This window comes from Bufo gargarizans, chromosome 11 (assembly GCF_014858855.1).
Source record: "Bufo gargarizans isolate SCDJY-AF-19 chromosome 11, ASM1485885v1, whole genome shotgun sequence".
Taxonomy (NCBI): Eukaryota; Metazoa; Chordata; class Amphibia; order Anura; family Bufonidae; genus Bufo; species Bufo gargarizans.
Window position 1 is genome coordinate 33999618 of NC_058090.1, and position 21827 is coordinate 34021444.

General features: G+C 43.5%; 1 protein-coding gene across 1 annotated transcript in view; it reads right to left on the bottom strand.

The window, feature by feature from the left end:
* Window positions 1-2058: 2058 nt before the first annotated feature.
* Window positions 2059-21827, bottom strand: part of MNAT1 (MNAT1 component of CDK activating kinase) — a 130492-nt gene continuing 110723 nt past the window's right edge. The window contains exon 8 of the mRNA XM_044272019.1: window positions 2059-2477. Coding sequence (XP_044127954.1) covers window positions 2357-2477 — 121 coding nt within the window. The 3' untranslated portion in view covers window positions 2059-2356. The remainder of the gene's footprint in view (window positions 2478-21827) is intronic.

Below are 21827 nucleotides of genomic sequence, written 5' to 3' on the forward strand. Positions count from 1 at the left end.
TACGTTAAACGGGTTGGAAAGACATAATGTGAACCCAGTCTTAGCTGGTCCTCTATGATGCAGCTGAAATCTGCATTTGGTCTAAGGGTATGGTCATACGGGCAGATTTCACACTATGCATAGCAAACGGTGAAATCTGCATCATAAATTGACATGCTGTGGGTTTAAAATGTATACCATAGGTAGATAAGATTAGTTAAGAGGACATGAATAGTACTGCTCCTGCCGAGTCCATACTTGCCCCATCTACAAACTGGCGCTGGTATACACTGAGAGGACTTCAAGGAGTGCACAAGCTCAGACATCCTCGCAGTGTATTCCAGTACAGGTTTGCATGATATTTCCTCTGTGTTTAGGATCAAGTCCTAGTTTTGCCTTCAAAATATTGACCAAATCTGCAGTATGTGAATAAGACCAATTAGTAGTAGTGCAATTCTATCATATTCATGAGCAGTGTCCTTCCCGCTGCAGATTTAGGCTACTTTCACACTTGCGTTTTGGGCGGATCTGTCATGGATTTGCAAAAACGGATCCGTTACAATAATACAACTGCATGCAACCGTCATGAACGGATTATCTTTAACATAGCCAAGACGGATCCTGTCATGACCTCCGGAGGCAAACTGATGTATTCTGAGAAGATCCTTTTCCATTCAGATTGCATTAGGGCAAACTGATTAGTTTTGGACCGATTGTGAGAGCCCATGTTGGATCGCACAAACTGAAAGCCAAAACGCGAGTGTGAAAGTAGCCTTAGCTGTCAGAGGTTGTCCTGCCAGTTCTCACATTGTGCTAGGGGTTCCCAACCAGTGGCTCTTCAGCAGTTGTGAGATTACAACTCCCAGCATGCCATGACAGCAAAGCTGTGTAAAAAATGTGTGTTGGTTCCTGCCACAAAGTTCTGATAAATGATGCTTAACATAGGAATATCCTTTACCTCTTGTCTTGGCATGTAGGGAGTTTTACAACAGCTGAAAAACTATTGCATTAAAGAGGACCTTTCACCTGGAAAACCATTGTGAACTAAGTATTATGACATACAGCGGCGCCCAGGGATCTCACTGCACTTACTATTATCCCTGGGCACCGCTCCGCTCCGCTGTGCCCTCCGGTATCTTCGCTCACTTGGTTATAGTAGGCGGAGACTGCCCTTGTTCTGCTGGGCGTCGCCTCCTTCTAGGCTGATACCGGAGGACATCGCGGCCGAACAGAGCGGCGCCCAGGGATAATAGTAAGTGCAGTGAGATCCCTGGGCGCCGCTCTACATGTCATGATACTTCGTTCACAATGTTTTTCCAGGTGAAAGGTCCTCTTTAAATGAGTCTGTCACCTATTTTATTTTATCTTTACCCCCACAGAAGATTGCAAACATGATTCAAAGACACCTGTGTCTACTACTATATTCCATATCCAGGAAAAGAACTTTATTCTGATGAGAATCTGCTCCCAAAGGCCCAGCCAGTTGTGTTTTGCCCTGGGAGCTGTGTTTCAAATGAATAAGACCACCTGCACACATTGAGTGGACTGCATTAGTGTATTACAATGGAATACAGACACAAAGGGGGTAATTTATTATAAAATCATTTTTGGCGCATATCTGTCGCAAAGGGGATTTGTGTCTGAATCTGTGATTTTTCCCTGTTTACGCCAAGTCTAAAAAAGGGGGCGGGCGTCTCATTTATCATTTTTTTACGCTTGTTTTAGAGGTAGAAAATTATCTAAATCTACGCCAGCAAGGGAGCTGGTGGATTTACCTAAGTTATGTAGCGGATCTACCACCAGCTCAGGGGTTATTAAGACTGGCTTCTAAAACTCTGGGCTTAATAAATGACCCCAGGTATGTTTGGATTGTGTTTGCAGTCTTCTGTGGGGCAAAACTGTTAGTTTTATTGGTGTAAATGATCAGTTTTGTCTGGAAGGTGTTCCGTAAAATCTGCCCCATTTTGATAGCAAAACAAAAACCTACATGTGCCCCTTATGTTTGTTTGTGTACAGCTCCACAATTCCTACCAGTATTGATTTAGAAAAAAAAAAAACACTCATACAGAAAACCACAAAACTAATAAAACTTGGCTTTATTGAAAAATAAACTGAAAATGTACACCTTCTTAAGAGAAATCCCCATGATATAAATGGAATTATTCATAGCTTCCATCAGACGTGACTTGTTGTTTCAGTTGCTCTGGGCTGTGCCATAAGAGCAGAAAAAAAAACCAACACATTCCCCGGGAAACACAGCTGTCTTTATTAAAGTGCACAGCAACTTCGGTATGGTGCAGATGGCAGTAATTTTACCAGATTTGCTTGTGTTAGATACTGGTCCTGGGCCAGAGTCCTGTTCTGTCCGGCGTGTCAGCTAATGTGGCAGCCAGAACAGCCCACTGAAAGCGTCCTGTAGTGCCCTATGGCATGCAAGAGAGGAAGTGTAGCCTCCGGCGAGATCCTGTGGGGAAGCGGCCCGTACATGGTTTAGATACCTAGAACAAAGGAGAACATTGTTTTAGCTACTACATAAAATGAAATGCTAATTCATGTTACCGGGGCGGTCCAGATGTATACGATTCACATGCCGCCCGTATTCTACATCCAGAAATATGGTTTAGGTTTAAGTCACAATCAGCTTCTGGGGAAGCATCTGATACATACAACTGATTAAAAGCCCATTAGACTACTGTTATGCTTTCATTCTTAACATCTTGGGAGCACTGAGTCATTTACATTGCTTCATAGAACAGACAGACCTACGATTCTGGGGTAGCACCAAGAAACTAAAAACAGATGCATTTCTGGCAGGAGGAGGGGGAGAAAACACAGGACCACCAGTAAAACACCTTGGATGGTTTAATACTGTTTTGATGCCATCATGCTTGGAAAGGGGCATCCCAAACAGGAATTGAAATTATGATGTGTTAATACCCCTGTGGTTATGTTGCTTCACCTGCGTCTCATTGGGCCACATCCAAGATCCTGAAAGTGAAGTAACTGGAACCAGTGCGCGGCGGGCCCGGCTCACACTGATAGATATATGTACTGCAAGGAAAGTGTTTATAGATGACGTGTGAGCACCTGACTGGTCACATCAAAGAAGACCTGTCACCACCTTGGTATAGAACAGGAGGAGCCCAGCAGATTGATGTAGTTTTGTAGGAAAAGATTCAGTAAAATGTGTAATTTCTACCTTTTTCCACTACCTGTGAATACCTATAGGTACAGGATGGAAGTGTTATCAGTGCTTGATGGCACCTCCCTCATGTAGTAATAGGACTTCAACGCCATAGACAACCAATACGCGTTATACCTTTCCCTGTCATTCATGAACGGACAGACAGCGCAGCAATTCTGCTGGTGCCTGAAACATCTAATAACAAAGCTCTGTACAGCAAGGAGCCTAGTTACTGGTTGGTCGGGGCAGGCTGCCGGCGGGCATAATGGCTGTAACTGACGAGGAAGGAGTGGTAAGTTCAGGGCCATTGCTGTAACCAGACAGTAGGGAGGAGCGGTGAGCTCTGCCTGGGAACATCGGCAAAAATGGCAGCAGTGGAGCTGAAGTGGTGGACAACTGCAGCCCAGCCAGTTTCACATGTACTACAAGGTGACAGCACAGATGTGTGTGATATATGTCGTGCAATGAATGTATGTGGTGCAGTGTATGATGTACATGTAATGAATGATGGATGTGTGTAATGTATGTCGTGCAGTATATAATCTGTGTGTAAAGTATAGATGTGTGTAATATATGATGTATGGCACATAACTGACCCGAACAGACTGTATTGACTAAGATGGAGTCCGTTGAGTTTAGTTTCTGTTCAGGATCCAGTCTCTTTTTTACCAGGCAAAGTCCTGCATGTACGGCTTTTTTGTCAGGTCTGTTTGACATAATCTGTGACAGAGGCCCCGAACTGAGCCTCCAACGCAGATGTAAATAACCCCTTAACTTTATGTAGGCCTATGTATTAGGCCCCATTCACATGACTGTATTTTTGGTCTGCAGCCGATCTGCAAGTTTTGTGGATAGGATGCGGACCCATTCATTTCAATAGGTCCGCAAAAAATGCAGACAGCACACTGTGTGCTGTCCGTCCCGTAGCCCCGCACAACAGATAGAACATGTCCTATTCTTGTCCGTTTTGCGGACAAGAAGGCATAGTCACAATGGATCCAATACGGATGTCACACAGACATCATCTGTATGTTTTGCCGACCACAGTACATACGGTTGTGTAAATACACCCTTATTTATAGGAATTACTGCAACTTTCATACTTCATGGATAAAAATACGCCTCAAAAATAGTAAGAGGAGTATTTTTTACTATTCTGGCAAAAAATGTAGTGTGACCTCTGATATAAATGTAAAAATTACAGGTTTTACTGAATCGTTTCAACAAAAATATAATCAATCTGCTCAGCTCCTCCAGCTCTATACTGGTCGTAACGCCTGGAAACGAGCAGTGTATAATGTGATTGAGAAATTAATCCAACCAGCAAAGGAGGCAATATGGACAATCACAATACATTAGTAAGTGCCTTGTATTAACTTCCTCTTCATGGTACTTTCCATTTGCTGAAGTGAGACAACCCTGTTAACTCCTAAACTGGTAAAGACAGGGCAAACTGACATTCCCAGTGTGTCTGACTACGGTATATTTTTGCTAAGAAAGACCTTTTGCCCTGAAAAGACCTGAGCTGAATTCAAAATGGCGGCTGAAAAGGTTTCATCTACCAAATAATACAGCCTCCCTCACAATCAATACTTTTACACTTTGGAAGTAAATTTTATTCAAATGATACCAGTTAAAAGCGTATGTCACCTTTTAGCCTCACTCTGTATAATAGGAGAGATGCTGTGATCTATAGGATGCCGAATAACCAGCACATAAAAGACCCCCACCAATCAGATACAGATGACCTATCCTGAGGATAGGTCGGAAAACTCAATTAACTTGCACAGGCCGTCCAATGTCTTTAGTGTTACCTGTGGACCAGTGCAACACCTAGAGAGACATTTCTAAGCCTAATTTCACACAAGCATGTTCAGTCCTACAAAGCCAGTCCTTGTCATGGCCACATTTCCCAGTCTGAAAACTGCTCCTCTAACCCAAACTCATGGCATCATAATGATTTATGATGCCGTGAGTTCCTGCTTGTGTGACTACAGTACAGAAGACCTGTGGTCAGGCAGGAATTTTCCGCATCATATGCCAAACCTGCAGTTGTTTCAAAAACTACAACTCCCAACATGCCTGGATAGCCTACAGCTATTAGGACATGCTGGGAGTTGTAGTTTTGCAACAGCTGGAGTGCCACAGGTTGATCATCCCTGACTGTTAGAGCAGCAGTGTTCAGTCCGGAAAATGTGTGTCTCCCAGACTTAACAAGCTCATGTAAAACTGTCTTAAAGAGGACCCTTCACCAGTTTGTACTTTAGAAAAGCCATACCTCACACTGTAGCCCATGGTCAGTAGATGTGAGATCGCTAATTAATAGCATCAGAACACCGAGGAGGAGACATCAGCTTTTCTCCGTGGGCGTTTCTTCTATCTGGCTGTGGCGCGGTCCAATCACAGCGGAGCGCGTCACAGCCATTGAGAAAAAACAGCTCACCTTCTCCCTGGCTGTGACGCGCTCCGCTGTGATTGGACAGCGTCACAGCCAGATAGAAGAAACGCCCACGGAGAAAAGCTGATGTCTCCTCCCCTGTGTTCCGATGCTATTAATTAGCATACAGCGCACCTAAACAGAACGAGGGGCACAACGGAGGAGCGGATCAAGAAAATAATTAGCGATCTCACATCTACTGACCATGGGCTACAGTGTGAGGAATCACTTTTCTAAAGTACAAACTGGTGAAAGGTCCTCTTTAGGTAGCGATGAGCTAACTTGAAGTTTTCAAGTCTGGGTTCGATTTGTGACTGAATCACAGACCATAACGGAATTCTATGAAGGAATGCACCACGGAAACCTTTAAGAGGCATTCCGTCATAATAGAAGTCTATGGGCAGCGTAACGGATCCGGACGGTTTCCGGTATGCAGGACAGAACTCCTGCATAACAGAAACCGTATGGATTCACTGATAATAGAATTCAGCCACAACCCCAACTGGAAAACTTCAAGTTCGTTCATCCCTAGTCTCAAGGGCAAATCCACATGGGATGTAGATTTCAAATCTGCACTACTGGTTGTTTAGGCCACAGTAGCACAGATAAGGCTACTGTCATACGGTCTCAATACCGGAAGAAACACGCTTCAGTTTTGCCCCCATTCATTGTTAATGGGGACAAAACTGAATTGAACGGAATGCTCTAAAATGCATTCTGTTCCGTTTAGTTGCGTTCCCATACCGGAGAGCAAACCGCAACATGTTGTAGTTTGCTTTCCGTCCTGGGATGCGGAGCAAGACACAATAGAAACTAACACAATAGAAAACTGATCCATCCCCCATTGACTTTCAGTGGAGTTCATGACTGCTCCATCTTGGCTATGTTAAAGATAACATGTCTATATCATATACAGATGGTTGTATTATCAGTAACGGAAGCATTTTTGCTGAACCCTGCTGGATCCAGTAAAAACGCTGGTGTGAAAGTAGCCTAAACTGTCATATTTAACAGACGTTTTTTTCACTGATGCCTTTCTGAGAAACAGATGTTTAAAATGGTCCTATTCAATTGTATGGGGAATCTCGGTCAGTAATAAGTGGTCAAAAACTGCTGCGTGAATAACCCCGTAGACTACCAGACAGAAAACCGCAACATGCTACATTTTTTGTCTACAGCTAGCAATCTATTGACGCTGACCCTTTAGACATTGTATCCGGCTCCTTTATAAAACAACGGGCGGGGTAGAAACTGAGGTATATGAAGTGCGCCTCTACCATGGCATCCTACAAAAAATTAGGAGGGACCAAAACACATTTTAGCCCTAAAGTTGGTGTATCTCTTCAAAGTCTGATATTGTCAACACTGGCTGGACAGTAGAGAGACCTCTGTCCCTCACGAGGTCATGGTAATACCCAGTTGTCAATGTAGTCATGCATTTCTAGGAGCCAAAATAGATGAATGGTGCAACTTACAGTTGATAAAATAATTCTGAACCATATTTTCTATGGAAATAAAAGCATTTACTATGACGTGTCAGGAAAGGCGACAGCTTCTCTTTAGTCATTTTATATATTTATTACCAAAAAACCCATCTGATGGACGCCCACACTGAGTACATATAGAAGGCGACACCCCCGGAGAAAAATTTCAGTAAATCTAGTAGGGACCTTCAGATATATTGTGTTCGGCAGTGATGCCATTTCCTTTCAGTACACTAGTATTTTACACTCCTGAGATAAAAGTGTAAAACTGTAATACAGTCAGCATTAAACCCTAAAACTATCAGCCTGGAGCTTCCCACCAGAGGAATTTCCCGTATGGAAAACACTGAAGCCGCTCTTTACTAGCACAGACCACATACAATTTATATGTTCTACAGTCATAAACCTCAATACCAATTGTTCCTGTTGAATCTATCTTTATAGGAACTCATATACTGTGTCCTGAAGTGAACCTCTTCCTTGTGCTTCATTTTCTATTTCTGAAGTGGATCAAAGGCTGCAAATGTCTAATATACTGGATGGAAAGAGGTCGACCATTATAATAAGATAGCCTAGGTCCATAAATATTGGGACATGGACACAATTCTAACATTTTTGGCTCTATACACCACCACAATGGATTTGAAATGAAATAAACAAGATGAGCTTTAACTGCACACTGTCAGCTTTAATTTGAGGGTATTTACACCCAAATCAGGTTAACGGTGTAGGAATTACAACAGTTTGCATCTGTGCCTACCACATGTTAAGGGACCAAAAGTAATGGGACAATTGGCTTCTCAGCTGTTCCATGGCCAGGTGTGTGTTATTACCTCATTATCCCAATTACAATGAACAGATAAAAGATCCAGAGTTCATTTCAAGTGTGCTATTTGCATTTGGAATCTGTTGCTGTCAACTCTCAACATTCTTAAAAAAAGGAACACAGCGGTGAGGTCAGCAACACCAAAAGACCCCGAAGACCATGGAAAACAACTGGTGGATGACCGAAGAATTATTTCCCTGGTCAAGAAAACACCCTTCACAACAGTTGGCCAGATCAAGAACACTCTCCAGGAGGTAGGTGTATGTGTGTCAAAGTCAACAATCAAGAGAAAACTTCACCAGAGTGAATACAGAGGGTTCACCACAAGATGTAAACCATTGGTGAGCCTCAAAAACAGGAAGGCCAGATTAGAGTTTGCCAAACGACATCTAAAAAAGCCTTCACAGTTCTGGAACAACATCCTATGGACAGATGAGACCAAGATCAACTTGTACCAGAGTGATGGGAAGAGAAGAGTCTGGAGAAGGAAAGGAACTGCTCATGATCCTAAGCATACCACCTCATCAGTGAAGCATGGTGGTGGTAGTGTCATGGCGTGGGCATGTATGGCTGCCAATGGAACTGGTTCTCTTCTATTTATTGATGATGAAGTGGAATGTTATGCAATGGCCAAGTCAATCACCTGACCTGAATCTGATTGAGCATGCATTTCACTTGCTGAAGGAAAAATGCCCCAAGAACAAGCAGGAACTGAAGGCAGTTGCAGAAGAGGCCTGGCAGAGCATCACCAGGGATGAAACCCAGCGTCTGGTGATGTCTATGTGTTACAGACTTCAGGCTGTAATTGACTGCAAAGGATTTGCAAACAAGTATTAAAAAGTGAAAGTTTGATTTATGATTATTATTCTGTCCCATTACTTTTAGTCCCTTAACAAGTGGGAGGCACATATGCAAACTGTTGTAATTCCTGCACAGTTCACCTGATTTGGGTGTAAACACCCTCAAATTAAAGCTGACAGTCTGCCGTTAAAGCACATCTTGTTAGTTTCATTTCAAATCCATTGTGGTGGTGTATAGAGCCAAAAATGTTAGAATTGTGTCAATGTCCCGATATTTTTGGACCTTAATGTATATAATCCATTGCATCTTGTGGGAAAATGATGGGCATTTCCTTAGGGACCAAATACTGAGTTCAGCTAGTGCATGGTATTATGTAGTTATCAAAGTAAGTGGTGATGGTAAAGGCAGTCATTTTCCATAAGACAAGCCTTCCGCTAGGGTGGGGGATCTGACACTTGGAAACCTGGGGCTGGGCTCAAATATATGTACACATGTGTCACTGTGTCTGGACGCACAGTGACGGGACCTCAGCACCCCGATAAGCTTTGTTTTACTGATTAGTAGGTCCCTGGATCAGACATGCTGTCATAATCTAGGACAGGCCGTCAGTTGGTAGTCCTAGGTAAACAGTTAAAATGGCTGCCTTTACCATGTGCCCTCCCTCAAAATTATCACTCCTTATGTATATATCTAACCATTACTGGGCATTAGCAATGTTGTAGAAAACTGCGGCACTCCAATGATACAAAAATTCTTATTTTATTCACACCGAATGTAGCGACGTTTCGACCGCATTGGTCTTTATCAAGCTCATATAAACATACAACTAGTGAACACCTACAATTGCCTAATATTAGCTCCACCTCAATTAAATATAAACAGCTCCCCTTTACTTATCAACCATATTAGCATATAGTCTTATATCTCAAGTCATTACTCATATCTATTGCTCCATTTCTTACCTATGTCTCAGGCTGCAGGATACATCCATGGGGGCGTTGTAAATTTAATTAACTCACGAGTATGTAACACACATGGCGTGTGTGGCGTCCCCGCATTCCCATCGCGCATGTGCCGCTACGTCACTTCTAACGTCACTTGTGACATCTATTGTATTGGACAGCAGCCGTCACCGTAAGCGGTCAAACGTTAGTCCTGCCTTCTTCGGTCATGTGCGTCCTTACCGGATTTGTCATATGATCGGCATAGACATCACTAAATTACGGCACTGTTCTATATGTTTTTTAACTGTTAATTATCCCTGCATTACTTTTCATATTATCAGGCATCCCTTGGCCACGTAAACTAATTATTATTTGAAGATTAGCGTTATCTATATCTAGGTATTACTGATAGAAAGTATTCTTTTTTTTACATGGTAACAATGCCATTCACCATCCTCGATGGGTCGTTGGCTCCCCCATCCCCTAATAGGGCCGAAATCCAGATCCTATTAGTTGAAAAAATCTGTTGATTAATTTTAGACTGGTGTGTACAGTCACCTATTCATTCAATTTATACTTTTACTTTCCAAGCAATATTCTGCAGGACAGAGATCAGCAAACGAACCTCAGTATGAGCCGTCTATATGAACATACTAGAACCTGGGCATTATTCTAATAGATGATGAGAACCATGTGTGTCTTCAGGAAGCTTCCTTCCCCGTTCCTCCTGCAATCACACTGGGATAAATTAGGATCATACGCACTGTTAGGTGTCTATACAAGGCTCCTACTGCAGACTACATTCCAGTCCTGCCATCAGATTAAAGCAACATCTGCAGGAAAACCTACCTCAGCCATGATCAGTATAATACTGTACAGAGCTGCGGCCGGTATAACAAGTACATCATTAGTAGTAAGCTGCAGGAGGTATGTCACATTCCATACTAGAAGGCTCTGGTCAACAAAAGACTTGCCTTGTTTTCTGGGATGCTACAGCCGCAGTTTTTAGGGGAATCCATAGAGTTTTTTACAACCATATTCTCATTAACAAATAATTAGCCAGTTAAAAAGCCCTTTACATGGGCTGAGAATGGATGTTTTTCCTGGATATACTTTTTTTTTAAGTCACTCCATGATTTCTGCTTCCTGTTCTATCTCTAGCCATTTCTGTGTGTGGGCTTTTAGTACAGTAAACAGCCTCGCTTAACTCGCTGTCAGACCATCGCTGTGACCAGAGAGCCGGAGACTGTTGCAAAACTACAACTCCCACCATGCTCTGCTGTAGGCTGATAGCTGTACACAGTCTTGGCATGCTGGGAGTTGTAGTTTTGCAACAGCTGGAGGTCAACAGGTTGGCCAGCCCTGAACTAGAGCATCACACTAGTCACACAAGTGCAATGCTCTTCTGTGGGTATCTTTATCTAGGCTTAGCAAGAGAACACTAGAGATGTCATACTCCAGTGCCACATCGACTATTATCTGAATTACTCTTCAGATATCATCTTCCCCAACAGCAGCAGTAAACGGACAATCGATTACCTATCCGTACAGGAGATTTTCTCTCTTTGCTGACTGCTACAGAAGAAGTGTATTTTGTATTTCATTTTCAATGACGCCGTACTGCCAAAATGAAAAGACTACAATTCTTAAAATTGATAGAGATATATATATATACACTCACCTAAAGAATTATTAGGAACACCTGTTCTATTTCTCATTAATGCGATTATCTAGTCAACCAATCACATGGCAGTTGCTTCAATGCATGTAGGGTTGTGGTCCTGGTCAAGACAATCTCCTGAACTCCAAACTGAATGTCAGAATGGGAAAGAAAGGTGGGCTACAACAGCAGAAGACCCCACCGGGTACCACTCATCTCCATACAAATAGGAAAAAGAGGCTACAATTTGCACGAGCTCACCAAAATTGGACTGTTGAAGACTAGAAAAATGTCGCCTGCTCTGATGAGTCTCGATTTCTGTTGAGACATTCAAATGGTAGAGTCCAAATTTGGCGTAAACAGAATGAGAACATGTATCCATCATGCCTTGTTACCACTGTGCAGGCTGGTGGTGGTGGTGTAATGGTGTGGGGGATATTTTCTGGGCACACTTTAGGCCCCTTAGTGCCAATTGGCCATCGTTTAAATGCCACGGGCTACCTGAGCATTGTTTCTGACCATGTCCATCCCTTCATGACCACCATGTACCCATCCTCTGATGGCTACATCCAGCAGGATAATGCACCATGTCACAAAGCTCGAATCATTTCAAATTGGTTTTGAACATGACAATGAGTTCACTGTACTGAAATGGCCCCACAGTCACCAGATCTCCACCCAATAGAGCATCTTTGGGATGTGGTGGAACGGGAGCTTCGTGCCCTGGATGTGCATCCCTCAAATCTCCATCAACTGCAAGATGCTATCCTATCAATATGGGCCAACATTTCTAAAGAATGCTATCAGCACCTTGTGGAATCAATGCCATGTAGAATTAAGGCAGTTCTGAAGGCAAAAGGGGGTCCAACACCGTATTAGTATGGTGTTCCTAATAATTCTTTAGGCGAGTGTATATAATACAAATCAATACCTGTTTGTCTGTCCTCGGACACGAAATTTCACACATGTCTGGGAAGGTTTTCTTAAAGTTCTCAACTCTTTAGGACGTACCGTTCTTCAGATATTTCCCAAAAATATATGCCAATAGAAGCTCGCAGGTCTTTCAGTCTTCACCTCACTAACACACACAGTCTTACACGAGGTCTCCATAACAACTCAACAATTTTTCTTCACTGTTATAGGTCACTGTTAAAAGGGCGGGAACTGTGTAGGTCACTGTTAAGGGAATGGGTTGCTGTGGAGGTCACTGTTAAGGGAATGGGTTGCTGTGGAGGTCACTGTTAAGGGGGCAGGGATCTGTGGAGGTCACTGTTAATGGGTGGAGTGCTGTGGAGGTCATTATTAAGGGGCGACATGCTGTGGAGGTAATAGGTAAAGGAGCGGGGCTCTGTGGAGGTCACTATTTAGGGGGCGGGGTGCTGTGGATGTCACTGTTAAGGGGGTGGAGCACTGTGGAGGTCATTGTTAAGGGGGGTGTGGTGCTGTGGAGGTCTGTGCTATGGGGGACAGTTAAAAATAAAAAATGAGGGCTTGGACTGGCCACCTGGGACAAATCCAATAAACAGAAATACAGACCAACACTTCATACACAAGCAGCACCAGTAGAACTTCTAGTATATATTAAGTTTAACTAAACACCACTTTTTGATGGAAGGGTCCCTTTAGGAAATCAAAATTTCAGCCTGGTGGTTTTTGAGGAGGTGAATATGAAAATTGTCACTTGGACAAAAAAACAGGGCTGAGGAGTCGGAGGCAATTCTGGGTACCTGGAGTCGGAGTAAATAAACAGACTCAGACTCTGACTCCTACTAAATTTAAATTAGAATTTAAAAAAACGAGTTTAAATGTCCCAATTCACAAAAAGGTATAATTAATTACTTCTCTACTGTAAGAATAAAGGCCAATTCATGCAGTGCGTCACGTTACCGCAAAACGAACACGTTAAGTGACCGTAAAGAAGCGTACTTTTCATATGCTTCACTATATGGCACGCAACACACACTTAAGGAGCGGCAATACTTATACTTTCCATTGTGTTGTGTTCCGCTGTTACAGGGAACGCAACGCCCATGGTTAACCTAGCCTCTCACTGATAACTGATTAAGTAAATATGTTTTTTGCAGGACTAGAGACACTTGTATAAGTGACGGGAATGGATAGTCAATAGTTCAAGACTGAAGCTGTAAACCATTTGAAAAACTTCTATCATTCAGCTGAGGCTATAAAAACTTGTAAACTTAGCTTGTTAGCTTAAAGGTATCCCATCATAATGATCACTGTTAAATCTGTTAATAATTTGACAGTGATCATTTTTGTAAATATATTTGATTAACCAAATCCCACCGTTTAGGAGAAAATCCATCCCCACTTACCTCATTGTTGTCATTCAGTCTCCCCTGGTTACGGCCACCGCTCTTCTCTGGAATCCCGGTGGCCGCGCTTGCGCAGAAGACTCCTATTCTCCCGGCTGGGCTGCTCGCTGTCCTGAACGCGCACACCGCCGCGCATGCGCGATGGTGACTTATTCCTGGCCAGAATAGTACAGAGCCGCGAATGCGCACACCGGCTCTGTACTATACTGGCCAGGAATAAGTCACCATGGCGCATGTGCGGCGGCGTGCTGCTCGTTCAGTCCAGCGCGCGGCCTGGCCAGGAGAAGACTTCAATCAAGATGAAGCCCACCCCCAGCCAGAATCCAGGAAGTGATCGGCGGGCTGGCAGCAGGTAAGTATGAAAATGCAAAGTGGGATAACCCCCTTAAACATGACTATGGGTTTCTACTAGGGAAATCATGTTTTAAAATAAATGCCCCTTCCTGGATCCTCCCACTGCCCTATCTTCAGCAGAAGATCAGCACACAAAGGAGAAGGCAGCAGCAGCACCATTTTTGAACTGGTAAAGTTCCTGTTGTTTATGCCTGCTGCTACTATCCAGCCACTTGATAAAAACATAAAAATAAAACTTTGTTGTTTTCATTGTGTTTGTCTTTTGCTTAAACAGTTCAATACAGTAGACTGTTGGCTTCATAGCTAGTAGTTCTGTGGTAATGACATGTATGGTGCCTTCCTTTCCTTCAAGGAATGTATAAAATACATTCCTTCAAGGAATGTATAAAATACATTTGCATATTAAATACGTCGGAGTCGGAAGTACCAAAAACTGAGGAGGAGGAGCATTTATCTACCGACTCCACAGCCCTGAAAAAAACACTGTCCAAAAAAAAGGAAAACTTATTACACATATCCTTTACAGGACCATGTCATATGTCTTTACTCATGCTACAACCCTATAGGTGATAAGCAGTCCTTATGTAGAGACTGTTAGCTCTCAGCTCAGAATATAGACTCCCCCAACCTCCACATACAGTGGATATAAAAAGTCTACACACCCCTGTTAAAATGTCAGGTTTCTGTGCTGTAAAACAAATGAGACAAAGATAAATCATTTCAGAACTTTTTCCACCTTTAATGTGACCTATAAACTGTACAACTCAATTGAAAAACAAACTGAAATCTTTTAGGTGGAGGGAAGAAAACAACAACAAAAATAATAAATGTGGTTGCATAAGTGTGCACACCCTCTTATAACTGGGGATGTAGCCGTGTTCAGAATTAAGCAATTGCATTCAAAATCATGTTAAATAGGAGTCGGCATACACCTGCCATCATGTAAAGTGCCTCTGATTAACCCCAAATAAAGTTCAGCTGCTCTAGTTGGTCTTTCCTGAAATTTTCTTAGTCGCATCCCACAGCAAAAGCCATGGTCCACAGAGAGCTTCCAAAGCATCAGAGGGATCTCATTAGGGCTGCAACGATTAATCGATTATAATCGATAACTGGATTCGTTGTCGACGAATCCAGTTATCGAATAATCGCCGATTCGTTGCTATGCGGGCGGGCGGTCGCTGCATCTTTATTTTACCTTTTACAATGACGCTCCTGTAACAGCCAGGCAGAGCGGACGGCGGCGTAACGTCACTTACTCATGTGACACGCCTGCTCCGCCTCCTTCATTCATGAAGTGGGCGGAGCAGGTGCGTCACGTGAGAGTGACGTTACGCCGCCGTCCGCTCTGCCTGGCTGTTACAGGAGAGTCATTGTAAAAGGTAAAATAAAGATGCAGTGATTAGTCCGACTAAGCATCGGGGCCGGGGCTGTTATGGGGAGGGGGAAGGATCTGTCTATGGCACTGCTATGGGGAGGGGGGTCTGTGTATAGCACTGCTATGGGGAGGGGGGGTATGTGTATGGCACTGTTATGGGAAGGGGGATCTGTGCACTGTTATGAGGAAAGGGATCTGTGCACTGTTATGCCCATAACAGTGCACATATCCCCCTCTCCATAACAGCGCCGCCCACAGATCCCCCTCTCCATAACTGCGCCACCCACAGATCCCCCTCTCCATAACTATGCCACCCACAGATCCCCCTCTCCATAACTACGCCGTCCACAGATCCCCCTCTTCATAACTACGCCGTCCACAGATCCCCCTCTCCATAACTACGCCGTCCACAGATCCCCCTCTCCATAACTACGCCGTCCACAGATCCCCCTCTCCATAACTACGCCGTCCACAGATCCCCCTCTCCATAACTACGCCGTCCACAGATCCCCCTCTCCATAACTACGCCGTCCACAGATCCCCCTCTCCATAACTACGCCGTCCACAGATCCCCCTCTCCATAACTGCGCCGTCCACAGATCCCCCATAATAGTGTCGTCCACAGATCCCCCATAATAGTGTCGTCCACAGATCCCCCATAATAGTGTCGTCCACAGATCCCCCATAATAGTGTCGTCCACAGATCCCCCATAATAGTGTCGTCCACAGATCCCCCATAATAGTGTCGTCCACAGATCCCCCATAATAGTGTCGTCCACAGATCCCCCATAATAGTGTCGTCCACAGATCCCCCATAATAGTGTCGTCCACAGATCCCCCATAATAGTGTCGTCCACAATTTGTTTTAATATGGCCTTTGAACATAATTTTTCAAGTAAGATCATATAAACCTCTCTGTTTTGTAATTTTGTCGTTTTTCCAGATTAATCGATTAATCGTAGAAATTAATCGGCAACTAATCGATTATTCAAATAATCGTTAGCTGCAGCCCTAGATCTCATTGTTAAAAGGTATCAGTCAGGAGATATACCATAGAACACAGTGAAGACAGTCATCATCAAGTGGAGAAAATATGGCACAACAGTGACATTACCAAGAACTGGACGTCCCTCCAAAATAGAAGACGAGAAGAAAAACTGGTCTGGGAGGCTACCAAAAGGCCTACAGCAACATGAAAGGAGCTGCAGGAGTATCTGGCAAGTACTGGCAGTGTGGTACATGTGACAACAATCTCCCGTATTCTTCATATGTCTGGGCTATGGGGTAGAGTGGCAAGACAAAAGCCTTTTCTTACGAAGAAAAACATCCAAGACAGGCTACATTTTGCAAAAACACATCTGAAGTATCCCAAAAGCATGTGGGGAAAGGTGTTATGGTCTGATGAAACCAAGGTTGAACTTTTTGGCCATAATTCCAAAAGATATGTTTGGCGCAAAAACAACACTGCACATCACCAAAAGATCACCATCCCCACAGTGAAGCATGGTGGTGGCAGCATCATGCCAAGGGGCTGTTTTTCTTCAGCTGGAACTGGGGCCTTAGTTAAGCTAGAGGGAATTATGAACAGTTCCAAATACCAGTCAATATTGGCACAAAACCTTCAGGCTTCTGCTAGAAAGCTGAACACGAAGAAGAACTTCTTTCAGCATGACAACGACCCAAAGCATACATCCAAATCAACAAAGGAATGGCTTCACCAGAAGATTAAAGTTTTCGAATGGCCCAGCCAGAGCCCAGACCCGAATCCGATTGAAAATCTGTGGGGTGATCTGAAGAGGGCTGTGCACAGGAGATGCCCTCACAATCTGACAGATTTGAAGTGTTTTTGCAAAGAAGAGTGGGCAAATCTTGCCAAGTCAAAATGTGCCAAGCATAAAAACATATAGCGTCCTCTCTCTATAAGGAGATACAGTACAAACAACATATAGCGGCCTGGCATAGACCAGAAGGACACTATTCTGGCATCCACTGAGTGAATGGAGTCCTATGGAAACCCTTATACGCCAGGAGTTTTTATCAGAATATACGCTAAACATGAGCAGAGCCTATGGGTGCTGTATTATAGATCTGTATAACATGGGTCCATAATACCGCCACTTGTATGAAAACTTATGATGATTACCCTGTTTTAAAGGACATCTGTCAGCAGATTTGTCCCTATGACACTGTCTGACCTGTTACATGTGCACTTGGCAGCTGAAGGCATCTGTATTCGTCCCATGTTAATATGTGTATATAACAGAACAGATAACAATTCTAGACCACCTGAGTCATACAGAAAATTAAGGTAAGTGATCAATTATTTAAAACTTAACTTTTAATAAAGTAATCATAGAAAATTGGCTCCAAGATAAATAGATAACAATGTTGAAAATACAAAAAGGAAGCAATGCGGAGGGTCACCCCATAAGTAATTGTGGCACTCAGTGACCAGAACACACTTAGATAGCAAGAGGTGCTCGGCGGCACCAAAAAAGTAACCAGGTGGTCCTACCGTTCTGATGAGATGCTCCTTGGTACAACGAATGCCTCACCGGTGTTGGATGATGTACGTACACCGTTGCTGGAGGCAGTCGTCAAACGCAGAGTTAGGGATGCTAGGCTAGGTGGCCCTAGTGATGCCCTAGGGACCTACACTGGCCTAAGTGACCTGATCACGGATCCCCGTGAACGGTCACAGTCAGGAACCTAACCCTGGAATTAGTGTGCCCTATAAAGCCCTCTCCTGCCTAGTCCCTACACGCATGTTTCGCTACAAAGATGAGTGTAAAGCTCATCAGGGGGAACAAGGGAGCTTGGGCTATTTAACTGAACCGGGTACACTGACAAAGATATCAGCTGTGTCCCCTAAACAGAAACAGAGTATGTCCACGATCCTGATGTGGATTCGAGTAGACAGACTAACAGTAGAAAAGTAAGAGGACCCCTGATGCTGGACCCCTCTCCTACTACCAAAGTGTTGGCGCATGGGCTGATGTAGCTACACATGAAGGGGTTTCTTCACTCAAGTTTTAATTAGTCTGGACATAAACAGGGTATAAAAAGCCAGTGGGCCCAATGCACATTCATCCCCTGAGGAAGCTGTACACACTGGTCAGTATGTTTATTATTATCAGTACTTCTTGAGGTCTATATGATATTTATGGCACTTGTCACTTTAAATTAAGACTCTAATTCATTGGATGTTCGTGCTTTCCTGTGTATCCGCTGTTCTCCACTGGGAGTTTATGACGTTTACCATATGATGTGGATTCCATATTTCAGTGGCTACACAGGATTGCCATGAATAGTGGTCCCCAAGGAGTCTGTATGTGTGATATGTAACTCATTGATTGTGGTTCTCGTCATTCCTGTGTAATAATACTGCCACTATTATTTTTTAATAATGTATTGTCTTACATGTATTGAATAAAGTATCCCTTTGATTCATTATATGCGGTGCTCTGTGATTTGGTGTGATGGGACCAACACAGATGCCTTCAGCTGCCAAGCGCACATGTAACAGGTCAGCCAACAGATTGCATTCTGCATTTTTGCGGACCCATAGACTTCAATGGGGCCACGTCCCAATTTTCACTGAAAGTGACATTGGACATGTTTTATTTGTTTTGCGGGGCCGTGGAAGGGAACAAAAGATGCGTATAGCTGTCTGCACCTTTTTGGGCCCCATAGAAGTGAATAGGTCCGCATCTAATCCGCAAAATCGCGGATCAGATGTGGAAAGAAACATAAAGCCGTCTGAATGAGCCCTAAAATTTTGTGGGGGGGGGGGGGCATAATACTCTATAATATAGCCAGCCATATTATATAATCTTGAGACTCTCGTGGACATTACTTTATAATGTGAATATATGCCAGTCTGTGGTGACTTGTACTACAATGATTCAGTGATGTGAAGGTCAGATCTCTTCTTCAGAGTTTGCTCTTTGCATATGTCCAGCAACTAAAATGGCATATACCAGGCATGCTCAACCTGCGGCCCTCCAGCTGTTGTAAAACTACAACTCCCACAATGCCCTGCTGTAGGCTGTTCAGGCATGCTGGGAGTTGTAGTTTTGCAACACCTGGAGGGCCGCAGGTTGAGCATGCCTGGCATATACTTTACTAGGGATCAGCAGCCTCCAGCACTCCATGTGTTCTGATGCTACAGCTACATTCACTTCTATGGGAGTTTAAAGAACAGCTGAGCATGTTTGCATGCTGAGAGTTGTAGTTTCACAGTAGCTGGAGTGCTTAAGGTTGTTGATCCCTGTAGTATACACTCAGTGTTTTTGGAGGGCTGGAGCTCCCTTGGTGTGGCTGGCCTGCAGCCCAGGTACCAGGGGATGTTCAGTAAGTTAATCTCCGGACCCTCGGAGAACGCACTGAAAAGTGCATCTTGTCCTAATCGTGTTATCTCGGATAATAGCAGCGCTGGAGGCAGCCAGCTCCCTGAAATACATTGTCCTGAAGGGTTTTCTCCCTAAATGATTCCGGAATTCATTATCTTTCCATTTTAGTAATGAAAGGTTAATGATTATTTCTGGTAACCGTGATATCACTGGCAGGAAATATTCCTTCAGCAGTGAAAAGCTTCCGCTGTGGAGTTCTGGAAATGGAGCATTTAAATGCATTCCCCAAGAATCAGGACACCTGGCTCCACATTTGTCATATTCCCAAATCTCTCCTCATCCCCCCACTCCATCCTGAGCCAGGCCAGCAGCTGTCACTGCTCTCAACACCCTGCACATTGTGCTAGGCCTGCACTGCTAGATGCAAGGAATCAATCATCCCTTGCAGAAACCCCAGAAGAAGCTGCAAGCAAGCGATTTCACATCCTTCACTAGGAGCCACGGCAAGGACACTGCAGTCTGCTGGATTCCTGTAAAGAGCGTTCCCTGCAGGACTAGTATGGATTACACTGGAGAGACTGCAGAGCTGGATCCACAAATAGATCTATGACTAAGGCAGGAGTCACGTGCACTTGACCCTGAGATAGGAGAACATTCAGTGGGGGGCACTTTCGCTCCAGGGAGGGCTTTTAACAAGCTATAAATTAGCAGTTCACTATGTCAGCAAGCTAAGCCCAAAGCAAGATAAAGTCTGTATACACTGAATATTCAAGTGCAGGCCACGGTGTAAGGGCCACATTTTATATTAAGGGGTTGTCCGACATCAATAAAAAACAGCACTCAGCCCTGCCATGGGGACATCACTGAAAAGGTGAGTGTTTTTGTGCATTTTGAGCACTGTTCAGCCGCCCTCTTAAGGAGGTATGATCCTGTGGACACGCGGGGGTGGTCCGTGGCTATACTGGTAAACGGCCAGTGTTACAGACAGATACCCAGCACTTCTGGACACCAGTAGACCAAGAAGGAAGATGGCTCTGCATTGACATTTTTTTAAGGACAGAGAATTGTTGCCTCTTCGTAAAGGAAGGAATTCTAGTTTAAGATATAAATGTACTTATGAAAGGAAAATGATGACCGCCCATGTATCACACAGTATGTAGCAGTAGTACAATATTATCAAGAAGACTGGTTTGCCACGCACATAATACGGCCGCATTGTCGTGTCCCAGGTGCTTATGGTGATCAACAGAAAACTGAAGGACTGGGTGTTACAGATGGAAGAAGATGCAGCCATATGAAACCAGCCAATATTTAGCACCAAAACAAAACGGATTATGACAATTGGGTAACGGTCTTAGTGTAACCATCACGCAATATATTACTACTACAATACATACATGAAATATTACATTATTACACAGTTTACATACTATGCGACTACTAGAAATACTACATTAGATTATTCAAATTGTGAGCCGCAACAGGGATCGGTGTGACAACTGCACCGTACAGCTACTGCATTACATACACATCATATATTACATACTGAACTATATATATATTGTATGTGTTGTTTATAAAAGGTGACTGAAATCTTAAAGGCCATACCTGACTAAGTCAATCTCCAAACTAGAGGTTAGTTTCTGTTCACATTTGTATTGTGTGTTCTGTTTAAACCAGTGACCGTGATGCTTTGTTTGAATTGACCGATACCAATGGTGTTCTGCGATCTGACGCTGCATGGAACGCTGTTCGTCTTGTCAATTGTGATATAATTTGCAACATAGCCTCCCACACAAATGTGAACAGACACCTATGCTCACATATATATCATTACGAATATAGCTGGCATCTCCTTTAATGTTTCCAATTATTATAGTTCTCCAGTGCAAGACGAGAACATCCACAACACTACTATCTGAGAAAGCACAGCATGCTACAAAGTAAAGCATCAGACCAGGGGAGGATAATAAGACGTCTTCTGCTTGTCTTCTTTTGGATCTACTCCTGGTTTGAGCTTCATTAATACTATCAAGTGTCCCATTCATAACAGTGATTGTGATCATGTGCAATCACTCTTCTAAAAGTTCATAAAATG